This window comes from Amblyraja radiata, chromosome 19, assembly GCF_010909765.2.
Source record: "Amblyraja radiata isolate CabotCenter1 chromosome 19, sAmbRad1.1.pri, whole genome shotgun sequence".
NCBI classification, from domain to species: domain Eukaryota; kingdom Metazoa; phylum Chordata; class Chondrichthyes; order Rajiformes; family Rajidae; genus Amblyraja; species Amblyraja radiata.
Window position 1 is genome coordinate 95,670 of NC_045974.1, and position 27,734 is coordinate 123,403.

A 27,734-nucleotide genomic window follows, 5' to 3' on the forward strand; every position below is an offset into this window, starting at 1 on the left:
AAGTGGTGATTGGAGTGGGGTGGGTGTAGAAGGGCCCAGTCTTTGCAGACGGAGGTCAGGCTGTGAGTGGGTGTGAAGTGTTGATTGGGGTGGGAAAGGGTCCACTCTTTTCATACTGGAGTCTTGCCTTAAGTAGGTGTGAAATGGTGAATGGGAAGGCGAGGGTGCAGGGTTCATTCACTGCAGACTGGCTGTGTTTGTTGGGGAAGGGGTGCCAGGGTTACGTTTCTGATTTTCAAACCTGCAGTAAAACTAATTCAGGTCGTTCGTCAGCTGACGATTGTCCAAAGAGCGGGGGGCTTTCCTCTTATAGCTGGTGATTTCTTGCATGCCCTTCCAAACTGAAGAAGAGTCACTAGCTGAGAACTTGCTCCTCAACTTCTCAGAGTACCTTTCCTTGGCAGCTCTGATTCCTCTTCTCAGCTCTTTATCGATTAGGCTATCTTTTAACTCTTTAACGATTAGGTTATCGGCTTGATGCATATTTGCCCCCAACCCTCCCCCTCCCCCCAATCTCAAAATGGAAATGTTACATCTGTATATAATGATCCCATTAAAATGTATATTTATGTCACAAACTATGGAATTCACATTTTTCAGTATTGTTATCAAGGAAAAGAAAGCCGTTCCAATTGTTTGATATTATTTGATATTGTTTAATATTATTCATATGGAGGAGAAAATATAATAGCTCTAAAACAAAACTTAATTTTGCAATCTCACTAAAGATAATCACCCTTTCCCTCTCCCCTCCCCATCTCTATCTCCCCTCCCTTCCTCTCTCTCTCTCCCCCTCCCCCCTCTCACATCCCCCCCTCTTTCTGGCGGGGGGGGGGAAAGTTGAAGGTGGCGTGGGCCCAGCGGGGGTGGCGTGGGCCCAGCGGGGGTGGCGTGGACCCATCGGGGGTGGCGGGGGTCAGCGAAAGTGGCGTGGACCCAGCGGGGATGGCGTGGGCCCAGCGGGGGTGGCATTAGCCCAGCGGGAGTCAGCGGGGGTGGCGTGGACCCAGCGGGGGTGGCGTGGGCCCAGCGGTAGTCAGTGGGGGTGGCGTGGACCCAGCGAGGGTGACGTGGGCCCAGCGGGGGTGGCGTGGGCCCAGCGGGGGTGGCGTGGGCCCAGCGGGGGTCGCGTGGACCTGGCGACGGGAGAACGGAGAACTGGCAGTTTCCAAAGTGGAAACGCTGATTTTTAATTTCCCGATTTTTCTTTTTTTCCCCCCCGATTTTTTTTTTTTTTGTGATTTTTTTCTTAAGGGGAAAAAAAGGGGGGTGCGGTCGCACCCCACGCACCCCCCCTTCGGACGGCCATGTGTACAGGGACTCCAGCGACCCCAAGGTGGCTCAAGCAGGGGTGGAGGTGAAAACTGGGAGGAAGTGGAGAGCCGGCGAAGCCGTGCTGCAAGCAGAGTCTCGGATACGCCACAGAGTCCTGGTGGGAGCAGTGACTCGGGGAAGAGCTGGCCTGGGAATCTTCCAATCTCCCCAGTTTGACAAGACCAAGGGGAAGGAGAGGCACAGGCTGGTCCAGGAGGAAGTGAGGGCAGTGGTGGAGGAGGAGAGGTCTACCAGAGTAGTTGGATTGAGGCAGCAGGGAGCCTGGACAAGGTGGGAGCAGGCCATGGACCGAAAAGTCACATGGACTGAGCTCTGGCAGGCTGAACCACAGCGCATCAAGTTCCTGGTCCAGGCAGTGTATGATGTCCTGCCCAGCCCATCGAACGTCTTCATCTGGGGCAAAGCGGAATCTCCAGATTGCCCGCAATGCTCAGGCAAGGGGACGTTGGAACACATCCTGAGCTGTTGCCCAAAGACTCTTGGGCAGGGCCGGTACACATGGCGTCACGACCAGGTTCTTAAACCCATTGCAGAAGCCATCAGCATGGGAATCAGCAGCTGCAGACGAGAACGCCCCACCACCCAGATGATCACCTTTGTGAAGGCTGGAGTGCAGCTGCCAAGAACCACAGCAGCCAGGAATCCGTCAGGAATCCTGGCAACTGCGTAGGACTGGCAGCTTTCTGTAGAACTGGTGAAACAGCTGAAGTTCCCACGGCACATTGCCACGACCACCCTGAGGCCAGATATCCTCCTGGTCTCAGAGGCGACCAAAAACATCGTCTTGTTGGAACTGACTGTGCCGTGGGAGGACCGTCTGGAGGAGGCCCACGAGAGGAAGATGGTCAAGTATGAAGAGCTGGTCATAGACTGCCGCAAGCAGGGCTGGAAGGCAAGGTGTATGCCCATCGAGGTTGGCTGCAGAGGTTTTGCAGGGCAATCGCTCTATAAAGCCTTGAGTGCACTGGGCATAATCGGAGTGGCGAGGAGAAAGGCCATCAAGAACACCACAGAGGCAGCGAAGAAGGCCTCGAGATGGCTCTGGATCAGGAGCGGCGGTCCATGGGGAGGAGCGAATGCCACCTGAACACGTCGTGGTCTGATCAACCACGGCTGGATCACCTGGGTGAGGGTGTCTGATGTTGAAAGACCCGAAACACCCAATGACCCCAGGTTACATCACTGATGATGTGTTCAGAAGCATCTATCGAGGTATTTGTATCAAACTTCAGAACTTTTCCCATCCATATCTGTTCAAATGTCTTTTGAATATTGTAATTGTATTCTCTTCTGTAGCTGGTATCCACTTCTAAATTTGAATCTGCTTCCAGACTTTTAGACAATAGGTGCAGGAGTAGGCCATTCGGCCCTTCGAGCCAGCACCGCTATTCAATGTGATCGAGGCTGATCATCCCCAATCAGTACCCCGTTCCTGCCTTCTCCCCATATCACCTGACTCTGCTATCTTTAAGAGCCCTATCTAGATCTATCTTGAAAGTATCCAGAGAACCGGCCGCCACCGCCCTCTGAGGCAGAGAATTCCACAGACTCACAACTCTCTGTGAGAAAAAGTGTTTCCTTGTCTCCGTTCTAAATGACTTACCCAATATTCTTAAACTGTGGCCCCTGGTTCTGGACTCCCCCAACATCGGGAACATGTTTCCTGCCTCTAGCGTGTCCAAACCCTTAACAATCTTATATGTTTTAATAAGAGCACCTCTCGTCCTTCTAAACTCCAGAGTGTACAAGCCCAGCCGCTCCATTCTCTCAGCATATGACAGTCCCGTCATCCCGGGAATTAAACTTGTAAACCTACGCTGCACTCTCTCAATAGCAGGAATTTCCTTCCACAAATTAGGGGACCAAAACTGCACACAATACTTCAGGTGTGGTCTCACTAGGGCTCTGTACAACTGCAGAAGGACCTCTTTGCTCCTAATGTTTTTAATGATATTTTTTTAGCTACTGACCGTGGTGACTGTGTTACCCTTGTGCTTTTAGATTTGACTGCTGCTTTTGACACAGTGGATCATGAAATATTGATCTCACGTTTGAAGCAGTGGGTGGGTATCAGGGGCATAGCACTAGAGTGGTTCAGGTCGTACCTGGCTGATCGAACTTTCTGTGTCAGCCTTGGGGACTCTGTATCATCCTCTGCTCCTCTCTCGTGTGGGGTCCCACAGGGCTCAGTTCTTGGCCCTCTCCTCTTTTCTCTTTATTTGCTCCCACTTGGTTCCATACTTAGGAAGCACGGAATTTCATTCCACTTTTATGCAGACGACAGTCAGATTTATGTGCCTCTTAAAAAGAAGGATGAACACTCTGTCGGACTGTTACTTGAGTGTCTCAACGACATAAAGGCCTGGATGGCTCTGAACTTTTTAAAATTTAATGATAAAAAGACGGAAGTAATGGTTTTTGGTGGCACCACTGGGGCCCCCCCTGTAGATCTGGGCTCCCTGGCCCAGTATATCAAACCAAGCATCACAAACCTAGGGGTTAAAGTGGACCCTGAGCTTAAATTTGACAGTCAGATCAAGGCTGTTGTTAAATCAAGCTTTTTCCATTTGAGGCAGCTGGCCAAAATAAAGCCAATTCTGTCAAGGCAGCACTTTGAGACGGTAATCCACGCCTTTGTTACCACTCGGCTGGATTACTGCAATGCACTGTATGTGGGGGTTAGTGGGTCCTCCATCGCCCGTCTCCAGATGGTACAGAATGCAGCTGTACGTCTTTTAACTGGCACACGTAAACATGAGCACATTTCGCACATTTTAGCCTCACTCCACTGGTTGCCTATTCAGTTTAGGATCCATTTAAAAATTCTTTTATTTGCTTTTAAATCCCTGAATGGTCTTGCCCCGCCCTACCTATCTGAGCTTCTACACCCTTATACACCCGCCCGCTCTCTCAGGTCAGATAATCAGCTGTTCCTGAGTGGGCCTAAAACTAAGCGGAAGCTCAGAGGGGACCGTGCCTTTGCTGTGTCGGCACCCAAATTATGGAACGATCTGCCTCTCCACATTAAACAGGCCTCTTCTCTGTCTGTTTTTAAATCACTTCTTAAAACCCATCTCTTCTCCGTGGCCTTTGATACCCAGTAAGATGTTGACTTTATTTACTTGATTTAATTTCTTATTTTTATTGCTTTTATTGCGTGGTTATTATTTTTACTCATGTTTTATGTCTTTTAATTTATTGTTGTATTTCATATGTAATTTTTGCGCCTTATGTGAGCTGTTATGTTATGTTCTGTTATGTTGTCTGTTTATGATGTCTTGTTTATTCTTCTGTACAGCACTTTGGTCAACATTGGTTGTTTTAAAGTGCTTAACAAATAAAGTTGGATTGGATTGGATAATCGACTCCTCTTGTTATAAAGGCCAACATGCCATTCGCTTTATTCACTGCCTGCTGTACCTGCATGCTTGCTTTCATAGACTGATGAACAAGGACCCCCAGATCCCGTTGTACTTCCCCTTTTCCCAACTTGACGCCATTTGGATAGTAATATGCCTTCCTGTTTGTTATTGCAAATTTATCACATTTATCCACATTAAACTTCATCTGCCATGCATCTACCCACCCCCCAACCTGTCCAAGTCACCCTGCATTCTCATAGTATCCTCCTCACAGTTCACACTGCCACCAAGTTTTGTGTCATCTGCAAATTTGCTAATGTACCTTTTCAGGCACTGTACTAGATCATAAGTTACTAAATACATTTAACTAAAGTTTCAAAAAATAATGAGTTTAAAATCTCTCCTGAGCCTTCTTGACTCATTTGCATTTTATGCAGTCAAAGAATGTAAAAAAAAACTGAATGCTAAAAATCTTGAATCAGATCAAGATTAAATTTATTTGTTGTCTTCTGGTATTGTTTTTGGGTTGAACATTAATGTGCCCTTTTCTTGGAAGCAAATCTTTATAAAAAGCATAAATAACTAATAATGTGTTGAAATAGATTTAGAATTGTATAATTTCCAAGGCATAAGGAACAATGCATTGAATATTGTGACTCTTTCAAGTCAGCATACTTTGAATTATTGTGTTTGCTGTTTAAAAGTTTGTAATTTGTTCAACCGTCTCATATATGAATACAGTTTTTCAGGCCAGGTGTATGGAAAGTACAGATCTAGTAACCGTGTTCCACTTTCCACATGTGATGATGGTGAAGAACAAAATGATGTGCACATGGTCATTATTTGTTTCTTGGATATTTCGTTTTTTTCAGAGATGATACTGTATCACCATTCAAGATTATAGTTTATCATGTACAAATCACATATGCCCATTATACAAAAATGTAGTCATAACTCCAGAAAAACAGAAACTAAGGTGATTGGTAATCCTACTGAATTCCTGATAGAAAACATTCCCTGCATCTAATGAGCTTCTCGTGAGCAAATTATATTTCTTACTGCAATTAAAATAGTCAGATCTTTGCAGTTCCGTATTCCTGTATTGTTATCACACAACACTTTCTTCCTGTTGTTTGTTGTTGTTCAACCATGTGACTATACTGACCATGAGTTTGTCTTGTGCTACATTCATTTTAATCGAAACCAGTAATTAGTTTATTCAACTATGATCTTATCATGAAATCTTGTTGCAACATCACAAGAATGTCCTCAAATAGATGTCTACATCATAAGTAACCCATTTAATGTAGTCAGTGCTATAGAGCCTAGCACAGGTTCAACAGTTTAAAAACTAAAGCCCTAGCGAAGATGCGTTTTGTTGCAGAAATTGTGGAATGTTAGGAATCCACCGCAAGTTTTTGGCTGTTGCTATCACTGCTGTGTGCCACCCTTCTTGCTCCCTTCTGCACTGATTTTTGGAGTTTACGTTTATTATTCTCATGTGTTCCATGGTACCATGGAAGCTTTTGTTTGCACGATATCCAATCAAATCAGATAATATTATTCAATCAAGCCAAATACACACAAAAGGCAGACCAACGAGAAACATACCAGAGTGCAGAATATAGTTCTCAGCTTTGTAACGTTGCAGTTCCAAAGAAACTGTCAACAGTGAATTAGATTGGAGGACTAGAACTGCACCCTAGCTTATGGAAGAACCATTTAGAAATCTTATAACAAAGGGGAAGAAGCTGTTCTTCAGTTCTGGTGGTACGTGCTTTCAAACCTCTGTATCCTCTGCCTGACAGGAGTGGGGAGGTGAAGAAATGAGCGGCCTGGGAAAGTTGACAATGTTGGCTGCTTTCCTGAGATTGTGTGAAGTATAGATGGAGTCAGTGGAGGGGAGTGTGGTCTGTGTGATGGACTAGCCTACATCCACAACTCTCCAATATTTTGGGCAGAGCTGTTCCCAAACTAAGCTGTGAGGCAACAAAACAGTATGCTTTCTATGTGCAGAAGTTTGTAAGAGTCGTTGGAGACATGTCAACATTTCTCAGTCTCCTGAGAAAGTAGAGGTGTTTATGTACATTGTCCGTTGCATCAATATGGTTGGTCCATAGCAGATCGTTGGTAATATTAACGTCATGGAACTTGAAGCTCTTAACCATTTCCACTTCAGCGCCATTGATGCCAATTTTGGCATGTACCCCACCATGTTTCCTGAAGTTGACAATAGCTCCTTTGTCTTGCTGACATTGAGGGAGAGGTTATTGTCCTGACACTATGTTATTAAGCTCTGTCTCCTTCCTGTACTCCGTCTCATTAATGTTCATGATCCGGCCCACCTCAGTGGTATCACCTGCAAATTTGTAGATGAAGTTAGAGCAGAATTTGGCTGCACAATAATAAATGTTTAGGGAGACTAGTAGTGGACTGAGAACACATCCTTGCAAGGCACTGATATTGAGTATTATTATGGAGGACATATTGTTGTCTATTCTCGCTGATTGTGGTCCATGGGTCAGAAGGTTGCGTTTCCAGTGGTAGATGGGGCTCCTAATCCAGGAGATGAGATCATGGTGTTGAAGGCAGAGCAATAGTTGATAAATAGGAATCTGATGTATATGTCCTTGTGGCCTAGGTGTTCCAGATATGAGTTGTGGGCCGGTCTGATGGCAGCCCCTGTGGACATGTTGCGACGGTAGGCAAACTGCAGTGGATCAAAGCTGTAAAGCAGGCTGAAAGTCTCTTGAAGCACCTGATGATGGTGAATATCATAGCTACCTTTCTTTGGCATCGGGTTAGTGGTGGTTTTAAAGCAGGTGGGGCCCTCAGAATTATGTAATGTGAGTTTAAAGATGTCTGTGAATACCCCTCCTGCTGGTTCGCAGAGGTCATGAGGTTGTGACCGATCTCTCCATCCCGACCAGTTGCTTTCTGTGGATCCACTACCAAGAAGGCCAAACTTGTATCTGCCCCAGTGACCATTGGTACTGGAGCAACAGCTGTGTCTGCATGTAAACATGCACACGTGCATGAAACTACCTGGGTTGGAAGGTGCGTGAGCATGCTGAGGGTGTGTGACCATGCTGAGGAATTGACATATGAGGGAACATTCCTCTTCTCGGGCCAGCAGTGGTTTGCACTCAGATCTAGCTTTTCAATTTATCTTTAGGGTAATTCAATAAATTTAGTTTCACTGATCACATTTCATTGTTAAGTTATAATATGTTATAATATAAACCAATTTTAACTGGGCTAAGAAGACAGAGTTTGTGATCACGAATGCCTCCATTGGTTGTATATCATGGTAGATTTACAGAATGGCAATGGGGGTTTACTACAGTTCTCATCGGATGTTGTATTTGTCTGAAAAGCAACAATTCAATGAAAAAGTAATTGTACTAGTTTGAAAGTATACATTAAAATAGTGACTAGGTTTATTGTTTTTTGACCAGCCAAGTGTTGAATTTTAAGTTTTAAAACTAAATGGAAAGTTATATAGGAATCCTTGTCACTCTTTTCAAGCTTTGGTTGTGTCTGGCATGAGACAAAAGTCAAAGTGAATTGATGGCCATTGATTTCAGACATGCAAGTGTTAATCCTTCAGAATTAGATAGAAACGTGTAATGCAATATTGAATATCTGTCTCTGTATTTTTTTTTTTAAGGGCCAGTAACTTTAGATTATAATGATTCAGTTGATGATTCCGTTCTTGTATGCTGCCTGAAGTAGCCCTGAAAGCTTCTAGATAAAGTTTGTTCACCGGTACAACCTTCAGCAAAAGACCATGGCCTGAAATCTGATACCAAACTCATGGTCAAGAAGTCTTAAGCCCTTGTCCCACTTAGGCGATTTTTTTCGGCAACTACAGGCGACTAGGCTGTCGACACATGGTCGCAGGGTGATGCCTGTATGGTCGTGAGTAGTCTCCTCAAGTCGCTAAAGAGTAGTAACGTTTTTCTGGTCGCCCCTGGATTTTGATATGTTCAAAACTTTTCGGCGACTGTGGGCTTGACATAGCTTGTCTTCTCCTGTCATAGGTACTGTCGTAGGTTGTTGCCAGGATGACACAGGTTGTCGCCAGGTGACGTTGGTTGTTGCCGGGTGCTGACTTTGGTGAATGTCATTGGCGACAACATACGCCAACCGGCGACAGGTACCGGCGACTGAATTGTCTTCAATGTCGCCGACAGGGTCGTTGCTTGTCGTAGCTTATCGCGGGTGGACGTATGTTGACTTCGGTTGTCGTAGGTTGTCGCCTGTGTGGTCGTAGATGTGGTCTTAGGTGGACGTCCTAATGGGTCACCGGTTGTCGGTAGCTTGCCATAGCTTGACGTCGTCTAGGTGGTAGGTTGTCGTAGCTTGTCGGAGACATTGTCGTAGGGGGGGCCAGTTGCCGCTTTTTTGGCAACCTGCTACGACTGTGACAGTCACTGGCAGTCGCCGAAAAAATCGCCTAAGTGAGACAGGCCCTTTAATGATTCCCACACTGCTGTATACTTCAGAAATGTGTAGAGGTGCTGACTCTGCCCACCTTGTCGATCATATCCATCCCATTCGTGGCAGGGTCTGGTAATATATCATACGACTGTCAAATTCAGAACTCCAGTGGGAACCATTCATACTTCACCTTGGAGCTGCCTTTGGCAAACAATTAGTGTCCATTGATTTGTAAGTGATTCCAATATGCCGAAACTTGCAACATGCATAGTCTGTCGATCTCTGGTTGCTTAGGACCAGGTGGCATTGCTTCCTATTGTATTTCTTCAGTGGATTGTTTCCAATGCATTAAAAAAAAAATTAAATCTCAATTTACAATCTGTGCTGAGCTACACTTGTAACATAGTGTGATGAGTACGTTAGAACGTACGTTACGTTACAGCATAAGAACAGGCCCTTCCACTCTTATCAGCACATCATCTATATCCCTCCATTTCCTGCATATTAATATGCATATCTAAAAGCCTCGTGTGGACTTAAACTGGTAGTAACGTCTTCTATCAATATTGTCAGCAGTACCTGCACAGCATTCATGGTGGTAAGTTTACCTTTGAGCCTTGTGCATGTACATGTGCTGCAGTGACATTCAAATGTACTAGAGTAATGCAAGTCCAGACTTTTCAGGTTTTCTTTTAGACAAGCATTACATTTCCCTATTATTAGTATTGTTTGCACAGAATGGATTTGTCCTTGCAATACTCTTGGGTAGGGAATACAGGTGTCAGTTGTTTAAGAGTTGGTGAAAGTCTTTTTTAATGTTGTTTCCTGCATAATTTATGAAAGAAACTGGAAGTTTACAGTCAAGACAAGAAATGGTTACTATTTACTGCTAATACGATTTTACCATGTACAGATATTTAACTAGCTTCACTTTGCCGTCCCCGAGTCTATTTCATTATACACTAATGGTTCGTTCATTTTTGATAGGATTTAATTCAAATAAAATGTCATAATTTAAATGTTGTTCGGGCCCCGGGGAATGTTGTAGAACAGAGAGATTTAGGAGTACATAGTTCCTTGAAAGTAGCGTCACGGGCAGATAAGATGATTAAGGCGGCTTTCGGTATATTGAGCTTTAAGGAGAAGTTGGGTAGTCTAGGACTTTATTCCTTGAGGTACAGGAGGATGAGGGGAGGTCATATAGAGGTGTATAAATCATGAGGGGGATAGATAAGGTTAATGCAAAGAGTCTTTTAGCCAGAGTAGGGGAATCAAGAACCAGGGGACATAGGTTTAAGCTGAGAGCGAAAAGATTTAATAGGATCCTGAGGGGCAGATTTTTCACAAAGGGTGGGGGGTATATGGAACAAGCTGCCAGAGGGCAGAGTTGAGCCATGTACTATAACAACAATTAAATGACATTTGGACAGGTACATGGATTGGAACGGTTTAGGGATGTATGGGCTAAACGCAGGCAGGTGAGATTATTGTAGATGGGGCATCTTAGTCAGCATGAGCAAATTGGGCCAAAGGGCCTGTTTCCTTATTGTATGATTCCATACTCTGCTGTAAATTAGAAATATTCCGACCCATTAGTAAACTCGTTCATTGGATGTGAAGATGACTTTCTTTTCTTTTTGATTACTAAACTGTCTGCAGTTTGTACATAACTTTTTCTTCCCTCCCCTACAGTGGGAGATTTTGACAAGATCTGGCGTGAACACTGTGAAGATGAAGAGACTCTAAGTGAATATGCTCTTGCAATGAAGAATTTGGCAGATAATCATTGGGCTAAAAGCTGTGAGGGTGAGGGACGGATTGAGTGGTGTCGAAGGTATGGTTTAAAACCAAAATACTTTCATGGTTTTGATTTTCTTTCTTTTCAGTAAAGTTCTAATTTATTCTCCTTGATAATGATAAACAAGTAAGAAATGGCTATCAAATGGGTGAGAAATATGCGGACTAATGACTCTTTGGCATAATTGCACCTGGTTTTCTCACTGCTGGAGACATGTATTGTTGAATTTCACAATGTATTTTCCAATTATTATGTTCTACCATCTTCCTCGCTTTCTTTCATTGGTACTGAGGGGTCTTAATTGAACAGCTACTGAAAATGGGGGTAAAGATTGTAATGTATGATTAGTTTGTATCAGTTCAATACAATGTGGGAAATATACTAAATTTCAGTTGCTTGCGCTTTATAATAGTAAGATTAAACGAGAATTTACCAGTTTGAAGTTTGATCTGTATTTTATGAGGAGTTACGATGAGGGATTACGTGAAGAACCCGCTCAGTGCGCAGGCACGGCATACTTCCAAGCAGCGGTGTGGAATCACAGATAGACACAAGTATTTGAAGTAAACATAGTAAAGAAAAAGAGACATCAATTTATCAGTTTGATCCATATAATGAGGGTGGGAGCGGAGGGCACGTAATCCCTCATCGTAACTCCTCATAAAATACAGATCAAATTTCAAACTGGTAAGTTCTCGTTTAATCTTACTATTTTACTTCGGAGTCACGTGAGTGACTACGTGAAGCTTTCAAAGCTCTGTGATTTCAAACCGTGTAACAGTTTTATTCACTGCCGAAGTTCTTGAGGGAGGAAGTGTTATCGTAATTACCCAATGAATCTGTTTTTCAAGAAACAAAAAAATGTATTTATTAACAATAACAAAATAAATTGCTCCCCTGGGCTTAAATTAAATATTTGCAGCTTCTAATATCTTTGCTGCAAATAAATCAGGTTTCATCAACGGCTTATTGTAAAATGTTCTGAATGTTGATTCCCTCGACCATCCTGCTGTATTCAGAATGAGGTCAATAGGTACATCCATTCTTGTTGCCGTTGATGTGGACGCTGCCCTAGTGGAATGAGATTTAAAGGTATTAATATCTATCCCGGCAGCTTTCAGTACCTGTTTTAGCCATCTTGAGATGGTTTGGCTTGTTACCCGGCCATGAGGTTTTTTGTGGCTGACCCATAAGGCTTGTTCACTCCCTCTGGTGTTGTGGGTTGTGTCTATATACTGTAGTAGATGGGTCACCACACACAATCGTGGCTCTGGTGGGTAGGCCCGGAATACCACTAGTGGATTGGATGTTCCTGGCCTGCTTTGTTTCACCAGACCTTGTAGAATGAATGTGATCTGATCTGGGGTTGTCACCATGTTGTCCAGTCTCAATTTGTGTAGTGACTGGACCCTCTGAGCGGATACGAGTGCCATCAGCATGAGCGTCTTCAGTGTTGATTGCTCGAAGCTGAGGGATCTAGCTGGTGGCCATTCCCTGAGGTATGTCAGGACGACACTGATGTCCCAAATATGGGTATACCTGGGCTTGGGGGGCTTAATATTATAAATGCCCCTCATAAGTTTTACCACCAGTGGATGGGATCCCATTGCCTGATGTCCTGCTGGTTTGAGGTAAGCAGAAAGTGCACTACGTGCTGTGTTGATGGCACTGTAGCTGATCCCTTCATGATGGTGTAGATAGGCTAGGAACTCCACTACGTTGGTTACTGTGGCTGTTTCATATGTTGTCCCTGTTTCCTCGCTGTACTTTTCCCATTTTTTGATGCTGGTTAAGTACTGCCTTTTGGTGGATGTTCGAAGGGATGCTGACATGGTGGTGATGGTTTGTTCGGACAATCCCAGGTCCAGGTAAGGTCTGTTCAGAACCTGCAACCCAGGAGTTTAATGTCTTCATGGCATGGGTGGCTTATGCCTGATACTGGGTGAGTTAATAGTCCTGGATCACTGGGAAACACCATAGGTGATTCTACCACCATGTCATGTAGTACTGGGAACCATGGCTGTGTAGGCCAGTCGGGCACCATCAAAATACCAGAAGCAGAGTCCATCTGTATTTTGCGAAGTACCCGACTGATGAGGCAGAAGGGGGGAAAGGCATAGAAAAAGAACTTTCCCCAATCCAGCGTGAAGGCATCTACCGCTGCTGCCTCTGGGTTTGGTTCCCAAGCGACATACATAGGTAACTGGTGATTTAGTCTTGATGCAAATAAATCGATATCTGGCGTTCCATATTGCTTGATAACTTTAGCAAATACTTTAGGGTTTAACATCCATTCGATGTTGTCATTGAATTTGCATGACCTGGTGTCTGCCACTGTGTTTAGCTTACCTGGTAGATAGGTAGCTGAAAGCCAAATATGTCTTTTGACACACCATTGCCAAATCATATTGACCAATTTGTCGCATGATGAAGATTTTATGCCGCCCATATGGTTAATATAAGCCACCACCGTAGTATTATCAATTTGTAACCGAACATGCAAGTGCTGCATATTGGATGCATATGCTTTTAAACCATAAAAGGCGCTCAACATTTCTAAATAGTTAATGCCCAGTGTAGATAGTAATGATGACTCTGGGTTAGTCCATCTACCACCTGTGCTGGATATGGAGTTAGTTGCTCCCCAGCCTTGAGCACTGGCATCTGTCTGAAGAACTAAAGTAGGGTTAGTGATGATAATAGGACTAAAACTATGCCAAACATTTTGTGTCCACCACTGTAGCTCTGATATTGCTTCCGTGGGTAATATCATGACACGATCATAGTGACCTCTATGTCGTTTTAGTGCCTGTACCTTTGCTCTTTGTAAATTTTGATAGTGCAAAGGTCCAAATTGTGTAGCCGGAAATGCTGCTACCATTTTACCAATCACTGTTGCTACTTGTCGAATAGTTGGTCTTTTGTTGACCATTAAATTATTGCATGATTGTGCTAATCCAATCATTTTCTCCCTTGGCAGGGTAACAGTCATATGGACTGAGTTAATTGTGAAACCCAGGTAGTCCATGATAGTGGATGGATTTAACTTAGATTTGTCTGGATGTAGGACGAACCCCAGAGTTTCAAGGAGCTGTTTTGTAGCTGAGACTGCTGCCACAGCCAGTTCCATTGTTTTTCCCACTATGAGGATATCATCCAAATATGCCATGACAATATGTTTTTGTTTCCTTAGTATTGCCATGGCTGGCTTCAATATTTTTGTGAATAATCTTGGGGCTGAAGTGAGCCCATTAGGCAATGCTTTGTACTGCCACAGCTGCCCCATCCAGATAAATTTTAGGTATCTGCTATGATCCTTGTGTATGGGTATTAGATAGTAAGCATCTTTGAGATCAATGCTTGCCATGTAGTATCCTTTGGAAATCAGTTGTCTAGCAGTAACAAATGTTTCCACTTTGAGATCAATGCTTGCCATGTAGTATCCTTTGGAAATCAGTTGTCTAGCAGTAACAAATGTTTCCATTTTGAAATGTATATACTTAACAAACTTGTTTAGTGATGTTAAGTCAATGATGATGCGACATCCACCATCTTTTTTGGTTTTGGTGAATATATTGGATACAAATTCCAAGGGTTCATGTTTGGTCTTTTCTATGACCCCCTTTGTGATAAGTCTCACCAGTTCAGCTTGTCCCTCCTGTTGCTCTTTGACGGAGGGAGAAAATACCCTTTGGGGCCAATGTTGAACTGGCGGCGTTTTTTCTGATATAAACTGAATTTTATATCCCCTAATGCTGTTGAGTATATACTTGTCACTCGTGACCATACCCCATGCTTCTTTAAACAAGTGTAATCTCCCCCCTGTTAGTAAAGCACCCTTATTCTCTATATGCTGGTAGGAACCAGACCCACCCACCTCCATGGTTATTGGCGATTCTGTTTCTTCATTTTCCTGAAGGTTCTGTTCTGACGTGCTGGCGATGTTGGGGGGAGGCGCATTTTCCAGGGGGTCCGCTGCGGGCCCTGATCTAAAAAAGATCTTTGGGGATAATGTGCGGACCCCAAGCGTTCACCAGTCCCATATTGCGGACGTCGACTGGTGGATGCCGTGGGGTGCTGCCGCTTGGGTATCGGAGGTCTTGGTTTGCTCGTCCCGACGGCCTGCCCTCATTAGGCCGAAGGTTTTTGATGCTTCCTCCATCTCCTTCAGTTTTTTATTGAGATCTTTCCCAAATAGCAGCGCGTCCGTCTCCGCAGCTGGGGCTTTGCACAAGCCAGCAAATTTGGGATTGAGGGCAGGTCTTATGTTTTCCCTCTGGAGATTGTTGATCTCAAATTGTGTGGTACACATTAATGCCAGCACATCCTGCTGGCAGGTATCCATCTCCGTGGTCTCCACGGAACGAGCAAAGGCTGTGATGGCTGACGTCAGGAGCCTTAGGATCCGCTGTAGCTTGAGTTCTTGGGTCCGGATGTGTGACCCCACATGCACCCAGATTTGGTTGTTGACACTTTTTACTTTGAGGGCCTCACAGTTTTCTGGTGCTGTGTATTGTTCCAGCACCTCAGCGAGCACCTTTTCCAGTAATGGTTTATTGGATAGATGGTTGATGCTGGCCGCCATTCTTGGTTCCAGCGGTGCTCCAGCCCGTGGGGTTGCTACAAAGCGGTCCACCACACCCAATAGCTCTTCCTGTTCCTGCACCCCTGGCATACTCCTGAATTCGTCCGCCTGCCCCTGTTCCAGACCAGCCCAGCCCTGGTCACCAATGCTAGCCTCCAGTAATGAGGGAGCAGAGGGCAGTGCACAAGACACTGTGGAGGAGGTACCTGTCCTTTCTCCCCGGGAGCGCCATTGCTGCGTGTCCCGGTGGAGCATCTGCTCCAGGAGCTGCTGAATGCAGCTCAGGCGGCTGTCTCTCCTCCGCTTTGGTGGAGACATGTCCCCCTCCGACGAATCGGAGATGACCGGCCGGTTGGACTTCCTGGCCGCTTTCCCAGTCCGCCGTGCAGGCTTTGGCGAGACTGGGCTTGGCTCGGTCTCGGGGATAGCAAAACGCTTTGAGAGCGACGCTGCCGCCGGTTGCTGCCCCGCTGGAATGGAACGCTCCTCTGGTGGAGTTGAAGCGGGGGCAGTTCTCTTTGAGAGTTTTCTGTGTTGTGTCGACATTCTGAAAGGCAAACACAACTCCAACTCTCCTTCGTTATTCCACACGCACCGTATACTTACCTGACGGTCCGTTTTAAAGTGCAGCTGGAGAGCCTGACTCCAGCTGCTGCCGCTGTTGCACTGCTGGCGTAATGCCGCGCTTGCGCACTGTGCGGGTTCTTCACGTAGTCACTCACGTGACTCCGAAGTAAAATTGCAAAGTGCAACAAGCAATAATTACAGGTCCACCACCTATTTTTCCAGAAAGATGGTCTGGCACCTCCATTAATCTGGACAAAATCATGAGAGCGCACAGGAAGGTCCCCACAAATGTGGTGTCAGGGCCAGGTAAGGTGTTCGATCTCTACCTTATTGGGACTTCTCCCCGATTGGCAAGTCGAATTTGCCACCTGTGGCCGGGGCTCTGCAACTCAAGTCAAGTCAAGTTTATTTGTCACATACACATACGAGATGTGCAGTGAAATGAAAGTGGCAACGCTCGCGGACTTTTGTGCAAAAGACAAACAACCAAACAACCAAACAAACTATAAACACAATCATAACACACATATTCTTTTACATAATAAATAATGGAAGGAAAAACGTTCAGTAGAGTTAGTCCCTGGTGAGATAGGCGTTTACAGTCCGAATGGCCTCTGGGAAGAAACTCCTTCTCAACCTCACCGTTCTCACCGCATGGCAACGGAGGCGTTTGCCTGACCGCAGCAGCTGGAACAGTCCGTTGCAGGGGTGGAAGGGGTCTCTCATGATATTGTTGGCTCTGGAGTTGCACCTCCTGATGTATAGTTCCTGCAGGGGGGCAAGTGAAGTTCCCATAGTACGTTCGGCCGAACGCACTACTCTCTGCAGAGCCGGCTGCAGAGCACAACTCTGACCCTACCAGAGCCGGCTGAACACTTTTCCTAGCCGACTTCCGAAGCAGTCTTTGCGGGTCGGTATCGCACTCCCTCTGTGGCCTTGATAGACCATTCAGGTACCATCCAACTCATTGGAGGCCATAGCCTCTGTTGTTCTGGCAAAACGGATAATCTAGAAAGGCTCTGGAGCCAAGGGTGCCGTAAAATCAGTGGTGGACCTGTATGTTGTTGAGTTCCTCGTTTCCTGAATAGCGACTAAGTTTATCAAGGAGCTGGCACCAGTTAACATTTGCCTGCACTATCTAATGATAGCATGGACCTCTAAAAGGGAGCTACATTTTGGTTCTTTCAGATGGAGACAGTCATTATGATTTGTTGGAAGGTTTATGGCACAAAATGAGTGGTGCAGAATGCAAAGAGGTAGAAAGGTGTACTTGTTTCCATGAGGTGCTAGTAAAACCCACTCAGAAGGGAATAGGAGGAGATGGTTGTGGTGGCAAAAGGCTGGAATCATTACCCAAGACCAAAATGCAGGACTCTAATGTTTAAAGCCCTTCTAGGGTCTAGTGAATGCAATTTTTTAATAAGCATACAGTGGGATATAGATCAGCTAAAGAAATGGGTAGCGAGCTGGCAGAAGGAGTTTAATCTGAGCAAGTGTGAGGTGTTGCACTTTGGGGTGGAGGGTGGAATTATCTAATTCTATAGGGCACAGCTTTAAGATGAATGGGGGCAATGTTTAAAGGAGAAGTATGGGGCAATTATTTGTGGGTGCATGCAACGTGCTGCCAGAAGTGGTGATGGAGGCTGATGCAATAGTGGCGTTTCAGAGACTTTTGGATAGGCACATGGATATAAAAGGACATGGATTATGTGTAGGCAGATAAGAGTTTGTCTTGGCATCATTTTTGGCATTGACATTGTGGACCGAAGGACCATGCTCTACTGCTCCTGTAAACCCTCTGTAGAGAATTCTATGTTTGTTGCCTTCTCAGGAATTAACATTTTATGTGTTCAGGTTTTCAGGCATTGATTTTTGTTGAATGTTTTAGATTTTGTAGATTTTATAACTTTATTTCCTTTCTGTATATTACATTAGTTAATTCAATGTTAAATTGCATGTTGTAATTGTTTTAATCCTTATTTATACTCTACATTCAGCAGTAAGCAAAGATGAGTATCATCTTTGGCAGTAAGCTTTCTTCAGTCTGAATAGTTGAACAGGTGTTGCTTGTTCTGTCCACTTCAGTCCTCTGGAAGTGTGCTGCAGAAATGTGTCTTATACAACTACAAAACCCCACTGCAATGGTGAACTTCACGAGCATCATTTGTTTATAGAGTGAACACATAATCCAGGACGCAGAAGAAAAAACCGTGCTGTTTTTAAACTGGAATTCATGCTGCAGAATTAGGGCAGTGGAATATTGGAAATTAGCCTGTAAATTTGTCAGCGATAAATATCTCCTTTTTTGTCGTTTTTTATTATTTTTGTGCTTTCATCGTGTCATGTGTACAATCTTCCTTTCTCCCAATTAAACAAATAAAATCTATGTCAAGGCATATTTAAAACCAGCAATATACAACAGTAAATTTCATACCCATTATGGGTAACAGGAATATATGCTTGGAGTTACATGAACATTAAAAAAAAAATCAAAATAAACATGCAGATATAATCCTTTGACAAGATGATATGAAGTAATCTACAAATGCAAGTATTAATGAGCCTCAGTAAAAGTTAGACATCTTTATTTTATGCGAGGGCACACAAAATATCCTGGAAACTAATTAGTGTTTATTTTTAAATAGTGTTTGTCAAGAATATTTTCTGAATGGTGGAATGAAGAGAGTACTTGAAAAAGACGAGAAAAGGGCCCGACTTGCTATTTCCATGGCTACTCCAATGTTCAGCTTGCAAACATCTGAAAAGAAAGATGATCATTCTGCCACCAATGGTGTAGTGACGGGTTTGAATGCTGCTTTCACAAAGTAAGTGATGTAAATAGACCTCATCCACTCACAAAGCTGTGGTATGCCAATAAAATGTTGATCTTGTTTTGCTGGATTAAAACGGTTCACTTTAATGCTTTTATCCACTTGTTTTTGGTATCACTTCCATGGGATAAAGATTCTGAGGGAATCTCATGACAACCAATGTTGACACTGGACTCCATGCGAAGTCTTGTGATGGCGTGGATTGATGGATTTAGTACTCCAAAACTTCAGGACTTCTGTGTATCATGTTGCATGCAATGAGGTCCCAAGATTGCATTTAAATGGGTCTGCGCAGAGTTTTGTTTGGGATTCTAGCAGTAAGTGACAAAGTACAGACCATTGTTATAACAGCAGTGGAAATGCAGTTTTTGTGTTTTGCTTATCTTCTCTGAACATGATATTTTCTTACCCCACCAAGTTTGCTGTCTATCTTAGCAAGATAAATTTGCCTTTTGCCTTTGGTGAGATTATGTAAGCAACCAGAATAGTCAATCCAAAACACTATTAATTTCACTCTCTGCCATATGTTGGATGAAACAGATTATGGTTGAATGGAAGCTAGCCGCATTGCAGTGCAGCTAGGCAAACTCATTTGTGATGATCCACTCATGGGCAGAGCTGCGTGTTTATAAAGACTGGTCTGCCTGAAATTCAGCTCATTTATCACTTGTGAAGTGACTTTGTTTCTTTACCAGAAGCCACCAACTCTGATTGGATGAGAATAACCACATACAACAACAACAACAACAATGATACAATTTATTTGTTGTCATTTGAACCTCATTGAGGTTCAAACAAAATTTGGTTTCTGCAGTCATACAAGCAAGTAGAAGAACCAAGACACAACACAATTTACACAAACATCCATCACAGCGAATCTCCTCCTCACTGTGATGGAAGGCAAAGTCTTATCTCTCCCCTGCACTCCCCATTCTCCTCCCGATGTCAAAGTCAAAGCCCCCGGCGGGCGATGGTAAATGTCCCGCGGCCATTAAAGCCACGCCGGGCGATGCAAGGCCACGTTCCGGGTCTTGGTGTTGGAGCCCCTGGCCATTTAAAGCCGTGCCAGGCGATGTAAGGCCCTGCTCCGGGTCTTGATGTTGAAGCCCCCGGCGGGCGCTAGCATGTCCTGCGGCCATTTAAAGCCGGGCCGGGCGATTTAAGGCCCCGCTCCAGGTCATCCTCAACCCCGCAACTTGGGCGGGAGAAGTTGCCGTTGCGGCAGCTCCGAAAAGCGGTCTCCCACTAGGGATCCGCGAGCTCCCGGTGTTACCTTCCACCAGACCCGCGGCTGGAGCCTCCGAACCTCCGGGGTCGGGCCACAGCAGTGCGCCACCACAGCTCCTCCCGCTCCGAACTCGGCCAGCTCCGTGATGGTAAGTAGTCCGCAGGCTCCGCGACTGGAGCCCCAGGTCGTTCCGGTTAGAGGCCGCTCCACGGTGCTAGGCCCCAACGACAACGGAGACCGGACAGAGAAAAGGTCTGGTCCTCCGTATAGTGAAAAGATTTTAAAAGTTTCCCCACCCCCCGTCCTCCCCACACATACCCAGTTTTAAAAAACCCATTATAAACTACACTCAAACGAGACAAAAAATAAAAAAAGACAGACGGACTGCAGAGGCCGCTGCGACGTGAGTCGTGCCGCCCGCCCGCCCACATGATTCCACGGCTATGATTAGTAAATCATAACTAGAATTGAACTGGAATTACCATCACCACTCAAATGGTAAGGTGGTAGGGAGGGGGGGAAGAGCAAATCTTCAGATATTTGAAAGCAAAATCCAACAAGAAGCCCCTGACCTAAAGAGCAGATTATGTGGCGAGAGTTGAAGAATTCTTGCAAATGGCTGACAAGCACAGCATGCATGGATTCTTCACTGCTGTCAAGGCTATCAACCAGACTGGAATCCCATTCCCATTGGCTCCTTCTAAGTACTAAGAATGGGTCTGGCAACATTCCCAAATCCAGCTTAATTACATCTTTCTTGGAAGAAATTTTTATAATTTCTTATGTTGATATCAGAAAACATTAATGAATGTTTCTGCTGCATTTGTAGTGCATTATTATTATTATATTAGTATGACTTGGTGGACCAATAAGAATGGATTAGGAATAGAGATATAAATTGTGATCAATAATGGTATATAAGTACAAGAACATATACTAGGAGAATTAGTTTAATTTAGTTTTTTGCTATTTAATAAGGAATGCATATTACAGCGTCTTTAATATGGTGTAGCAAGTGGAAGGCTTTAGTAAGTAATGTGGCATAATAAATTTAGAAGTTAAGCTAAACATTAAATTAATCAACTGAATGAGAAATATTTAATGTTGAATGAGAAGAAAGGGAAGAGAGAGCGAGTAGCACTGGTTTTCCAAACAATGGAGACTGCTAATGCAATCTTTGGTGTAGGTTTGTTATTGTCATGTGCAGTGAAAAGCTTTCTTTTGCATTCTATCAAACACAGATCAGATATACCATACATACAGCAGGGCTGCCAACATTGGGTGAGAGTTGGGAGCGAGAAATTGCGAGAGACCAAGCCTGAGGGAGCATAGCGACCGAGGGGGGAGGGGGGGGTGGGAGGAGGCTGTCCCCTCTCCCATTGGTACAGAGCTTTTGCATTTTTCAGCTTTAAACTGTGCAATATGGTGCATACTGTAGCGAGTCTTTTAACTTACACTTGAATGCAATATATATGCTTTAAATTGGATTAGCTATGAATAAGGTTAGACTAAATCACATTCCTAATTACATTCCACAGTAGAGCCTAGGCTCTGATCAACATGTGCAGCACATGAATTATCCTAGTATATTCATGTATGGAAATCAGATTATAATCAAACACTTGGCCCATGTTGAACAACCTGGGTCTCACTGCACACCTGGTACTACTCCTGACCCTGACTCCAGTTGCATACCTTCTCTCATTCCTGACCCTGTCCAGCCTTACACCTGGACCCCTATTCTACCCTGATCATAGCTGCTTACCTGCTTAGGTTCCCAGTGCTGAACACTCCCATTGACTGCATACCTAGTACTATTCCAGACCTTGACTCTGGATGCACACTTGGCCTTGCTCCTAGCTCCTCTGCACTGACAATATATCTGTCCCACACATAAAGCCCCATATCTAAGCCCCTGGACTTAACCTATTACGTTCAAGTCCACAGGTGCTTATCTAATGCGGTAATCTTTTATGGGGCACTTCACAGACCAAATTATGTATAACAAAATTTGCTACACCCATTGGCTTCCTTGTTATTTAACATGCTTGTTACTTTGTCAAAGAAGTCATCAATTGGTTGAACACAATTTCTCATCCATAAAATTATACTCACTCAGCTGTATAAGTATTCTGTTATCATTTCTTTCATTTTCCTAACAAACTGTCCTGAAGTCATTTTCACCCCCAATATTTTCAGTATTTTGCTGTCTTCATCTCAGCTGGGACTTTTCCAAAATGCAAAGTCCAATTACTATATATTTCAGCAATATTATTCTATTTAATGTGATCTTGAGAGTCCATAATGTTTTCTGTGATATTCATAACACAACAATTATAAAAGATCTTTGTTTCGATTGTACCTATCAACATGCATACATTATTATATTACAGTTAATATGTACCAAGAACAAATTTTTGTTCCAATGCTCCCCTTTCCCAATTACTTTTACATTGAAGTGATTGAAATCCAAGTGAGGTTTAAATGGCATCAGAAAAATAAAACCTCCGGAATGGATGATGTTCATTACGTGGTTGGTTAGAGTCAGTATCAGCACAATTACTATATTAAACTTTGAATCTTCAGATGTCCTGGTTCAAGCTAAAACTAAAGACAAATAATAATGTCTTTGTGATATGTGAAAAGAAAGAGATTAGTTAAAACAAATGTAGGTCCCTTGCAGTCAGAAACAGGTGAGTTGATCATGGGGAACAAGGATATGGCGGGCCAATTGAATAACTACTTTGGTTCCGTCTTCACTAAGGAAGACATAAATAATCTGCCGGAAATAGCAGGGGACCGCGGGTCAAAGGAGTTGGAGGAATTGAGTGAAATCCAGGTTAGCCAGGAAGTGGTGTTGGGTAAATTAAATGGATTAAAGGCCGATAAATCCCCAGGGCCAGATAGGCTGCATCCCAGAGTACTTAAGGAAGTAGCTCCAGAAATAGTGGATGCATTAGTAATAATCTTTCAAAACTCTTTAGATTCTGGAGTAGTTCCTGAGGATTGGCGGGTAGCAAACGTAACCCCACTTTTTAAGAAGGGAGGGAGAGAGAAAACAGGGAATTACAGACCAGTTAGTCTAACATCGGTAGTGGGGAAACTGCTAGAGTCAGTTATTAAAGATGGGATAGCAGCACATTTGGAAAGTGGTGAAATCATTGGACAAAGTCAGCATGGATTTACAAAAGGTAAATCATGTCTGACGAATCTTATAGAATTTTTCGAGGATGTAACTAGTAGCGTGGATAGGGGAGAACCAGTGGATGTGGTGTATCTGGACTTCCAGAAGGCTTTCGACAAGGTCCCACATAAGAGATTAGTTTACAAACTTAAAGCACATGGCATTGGGGGTTCAGTATTGATGTGGATAGAGAACTGACTGGCAAACAGGAAGCAAAGAGTAGGAGTAAACGGGTCCTTTTCACAATGGCAGGCAGTGACTAGTGGGGTACCGCAAGGCTCAGTGCTGGGACCCCAGCTATTTACAATATATATTAATGATCTGGATGAGGGAATTGAAGGCAATATCTCCAAGTTTGCGGATGACACTAAGCTGGGGGGGCAGTGTTAGCTGTGAAGAGGATGCTAGGAGACTGCAAGGTGACTTGGATAGGCTGGGTGAGTGGGCAAATGTTTGGCAGATGCAGTATAATGTGGATAAATGTGAGGTTCTCCATTTTGGTGGCAAAAACAGGAAAGCAGACTATTATCTAAATGGTGGCCGACTAGGAAAAGGGGAGATGCAGCGAGACCTGGGTGTCATGGTACACCAGTCATTGAAAGTGGGCATGCAGGTGCAGCAGGCAGTGAAGAAAGCGAATGGTATGTTAGCTTTCATAGCAAAAGGATTTGAGTACAGGAGCAGGGAGGTTCTACTGCAGTTGTACAGGGTCTTGGTGAGACCACACCTGGAGTATTGCGTACAGTTTTGGTCTCCAAATCTGAGGAAGGACATTATTGCCATAGAGGGAGTGCAGAGAAGGTTCACCAGACTGATTCCTGGGATGTCAGGACTGTCTTATGAAGAAAGACTGGATAGACTTGGTTTATACTCTCTAGAATTTAGGAGATTGAGAGGGGATCTTATAGAAACTTACAAAATTCTTAAGGGGTTGGACAGGCTAGATGCAGGAAGATTGCTCCTGATGTTGGGGAAGTCCAGGACAAGGGGTCACAGCTTAAGGATAAGGGGGAAATCCTTTAAAACCGAGATGAGAAGAACTTTTTTCACACAGAGAGTGGTGAATCTCTGGAACTCCCTGCCACAGAGGGTAGTCGAGGCCAGTTCATTGGCTATATTTAAGAGGGAGTTAGATGTGACCCTTGTGGCTAAGGGGATCAGAGGGTATGGAGAGAAGGCAGGTACGGGATACTGAGTTGGATGATCAGCCATGATCATATTGAATGGCGGTGCAGGCTCGAAGGGCCGAATGGCCTACTCCTGCACCTAATTTCTGTTTCTATGTTTCTATGTTTCTATAACCTCCTCACACATTCCCCTGCAGGTATTTCTGTCACTCCTTTAAAATATGCCCCTTCTTTGAACAAGCTCTTAAATATCGCATCTGAATCAGTTTCCATCTGATAACACTCCTTGAGGATGTTCATCTACGTGTTGAATTAATAAAACAATGAGATTGGGGACATTTCTATTCAACCAAAGGAATTTGGGGTAGAAATAGTCAGTGAGGTAAACAAACATAATAGTTGAGTGGCAAATGACAATAGTGCTACCTTCCCAATATTTAACTGAAGGAAATAATGGGTTATCGGGGTTGTATGTTGTGACAGACAGCCTGACACCTTGTCATTTTAATATTACACTTATCCCAGCCCCCTGGATATTCCGGATTAATAAATTAAGGTTTTGTCAACTAATTACAAATCAGGCTAATCAATAACATTAGCCAACTCCGAAACATGAAGTGCTGAGCATTGGGATCTAGATATCACGGACAATTGGCCTCAGTTCCCCGCTCACATCTGGCAGTGTTCTCTGTCTGAACCAGGGGCCGTGGAGCGTTTTTGAAAGTGGAGGGGCTGCGCGATCACTGGCCTTGGGGGTACCCGGCGAGGGAATGGAGCAACCGAGTGGGGAGAGGGTGTGGAAGGGGGGTGTCCCCCCTCCCAGGGTAGTGACTTTTTGAAATTTGGTGTATTAAAATCATGGTTTAGTGCATTGTAGAAGTATAATTTCAATGTTTTTTGTATGAAATATTTTTAAGAGGTAACATTTTAAGGGGTAACTTTTTCCACACAAAGGGTGGTGGGTATATGGAACAAGCTGCCAGAGGAGGTATTTGAGGCAGGGACCATCCCAACATTTAAGAAACAGTTAGACTGATACATGGATAGGACAGGTTTGTATCATCAATTGTATCATCAGATGTATCATCAATGAGGATAAGTGACCCAGTACCGTCAGCAGCCATACTTGCCCAGGCCACTGTGTTTCACAGATGAGGTGGTATGCTTTGGATCTTGGGCAGTTCCTTCTCTCCTTCATACTTTGCTCTTCCCATCACTCTGATGTAAGTTAATCCACGTCTCATCTGTCCACAAGACCATTTTCCAGAACTCTGGTTAAGTACTTTTAAGTACTTCTTGGCAAACTGTAACCTGGCCATCCTATTTTTTGCAGCTAACCAGTGGTTTGCATCTTGCAGTGCAGCCTCTGTATTTCTGTTCATGATGTCTTCTGCGGACAGTGGTCATTGACAAATCCACACCCGACTCCTGAAGAGTGTTTCTGATCTGTCGGACAGGTGTTTGGGGATTTTCCATTATTATAGAGAGGATTCTTCTGTCATCAGCAGTGGAGGTCTTCCTTGGCCTGCCAGTCCCTTTGCAATTAGTAAGCTCACCAGTGCTCTTTTTCTTCTTAATGATGTTCCAAACGGTTGACTTTGATAAGGCTAAGGTTTGGCTAATGTCTCTAACAGTTTTATTCTTGTTTCTCAGTCTCATAATGGCTTCTTTGACTTTCATTGGCACAACTTTGGTCCTCATGTTGATAAACAGCAATAAAAGTTTCTGAAGGTGATGGAAAGAATGGAGGTGCTGAGAGCTCTCTTATACCTACATTAAGGTGATAAAGTTCACTACTTAAGCGGTTAAAAGTAAACCAAGTCAAGCTTTAACCGATCGTCAGACAGGTGGAGGGGACTAGTGCAAAGAGTATACAACTATACTCAGCCCTCCCCGTGCTTCCACCCAAAGATACAGCATTTTTACAATTTCTTGTATACTGTTCAAGTCGTCAGACTTCATCATTTTTCCAAGAAGCAACTTCCATGAAGCAACTGCCGATATCCAGCAGTTAGCTTGTTCCAGTAAATGTGATGTTCTGTGGTTTTAAGGATTGCAAGTTTCGGTTACACCCACATGAGTTATCAGCATACAAGCAGGTTTGCAGAAAATGGTCAAGTATCCCATCATGCTGAGTTAATAGACATGAACTCTTTCAAAGGAGGCAATTAAACACACCTGAGCAATGCCTGTGAATCCATGTGTCCTAAACATTACGGCCCTGAAATGGGGGGACTATGTATAAACACTGCTGTAATTTCTACATGGTGAAACCAAAATGTAGAAAAATAGCCTTTAATAAAATCTGACAATGTGCACTTTAACCACATTTTTTTTTCTATTGCAGATCTCAAATTGTGGAGTAAGAAGGCAAATAAATAAATGATGGGTCTTTGTCCCAAACATTATGGATGGCACTGTAGATTAAATCAGTTCAAACTCAAGTACAATAATAGTGTTAAAGCGTAAGATACAGAGTATAGAATATAGTTCGCAGCATTATAACACATCAGTTCCACGGATTGTCAAATTTCCTCAAAGGAGTAGAGGTGAATCAATCAGTACCCTAGCTTATGGAAGGTCTGTTCAGAAGCCTGATAACAGAGAGGAAGAAGCTGTGGGAAAATATAGAGACATTACAGAAAGGAGAGAGTAATCCACAGCTTCTTCCTCTCTGTTATCAAATTGCAACTTGAATTTATATGAGCACTTTAATTACTGGTGGGAATATCGGGATTTAAGAATTGGGATAATTTGACTGGTAGTTTGAATATAAAAATTTTTTTTTTTCCGTGACCATCTGTGTTTCCTCGGGGTTCTCTGATTTTCTTTGCACCCCAAAGACATGCTGAATGGCAAGTTAGGGTTAGGGTATCATCAAAGACCCACACCATCCTGGCCACACACTCATCTCCCTGCTACCTTCAGGTAGAATGTTGTTCAAAAGGGAACTGCAGATGCTGGAATATCGAAGGTACACAAAATTGCTGGAGGAACTCAGCGGGTGCAGCAGCATCTATGGAGCGAAGGAAATAGGCGACGTTTCGGGCCGAAACCCTTCTTCAGGTCTGAAGAAGGGTTTCGGCCCGAAACGTCGCCTATTTCCTTCGCTCCATAGATGCTGCTGCACCCGCTGAGTTCCTCCAGCAATTTTGTGTACCACCTTCAGGTAGAAGGTACTGGAGCCTGAAGACTGCAACAACCAGGTTCAGGAATAGCTATTTCCCCAAAGCCATCAGGCTATTAAACCTGGCTCGGACAAAACTTTGATTAT

The 27,734-nt window shown here is 43.9% G+C and overlaps 1 protein-coding gene across 3 annotated transcripts in view; it reads left to right on the plus strand.

Annotated features, from left to right (window-relative positions):
- Positions 1-27,734, plus strand: part of bmt2 (base methyltransferase of 25S rRNA 2 homolog) — a 53,810-nt gene that overhangs the window by 13,609 nt on the left and 12,467 nt on the right. For 2 of the 3 annotated variants that reach the window (XM_033037373.1, XM_033037372.1), the window contains exons 2-3: positions 10,833-10,974; positions 18,736-18,915. In XM_033037373.1, the coding sequence (XP_032893264.1) occupies positions 10,833-10,974; positions 18,736-18,915 (322 nt within the window). Of the gene's footprint in view, positions 1-7,338; positions 7,494-10,827; positions 10,975-18,735; positions 18,916-27,734 lie in introns of all 3 variants that reach the window. The other variant, XM_033037374.1, reaches the window with a different exon arrangement.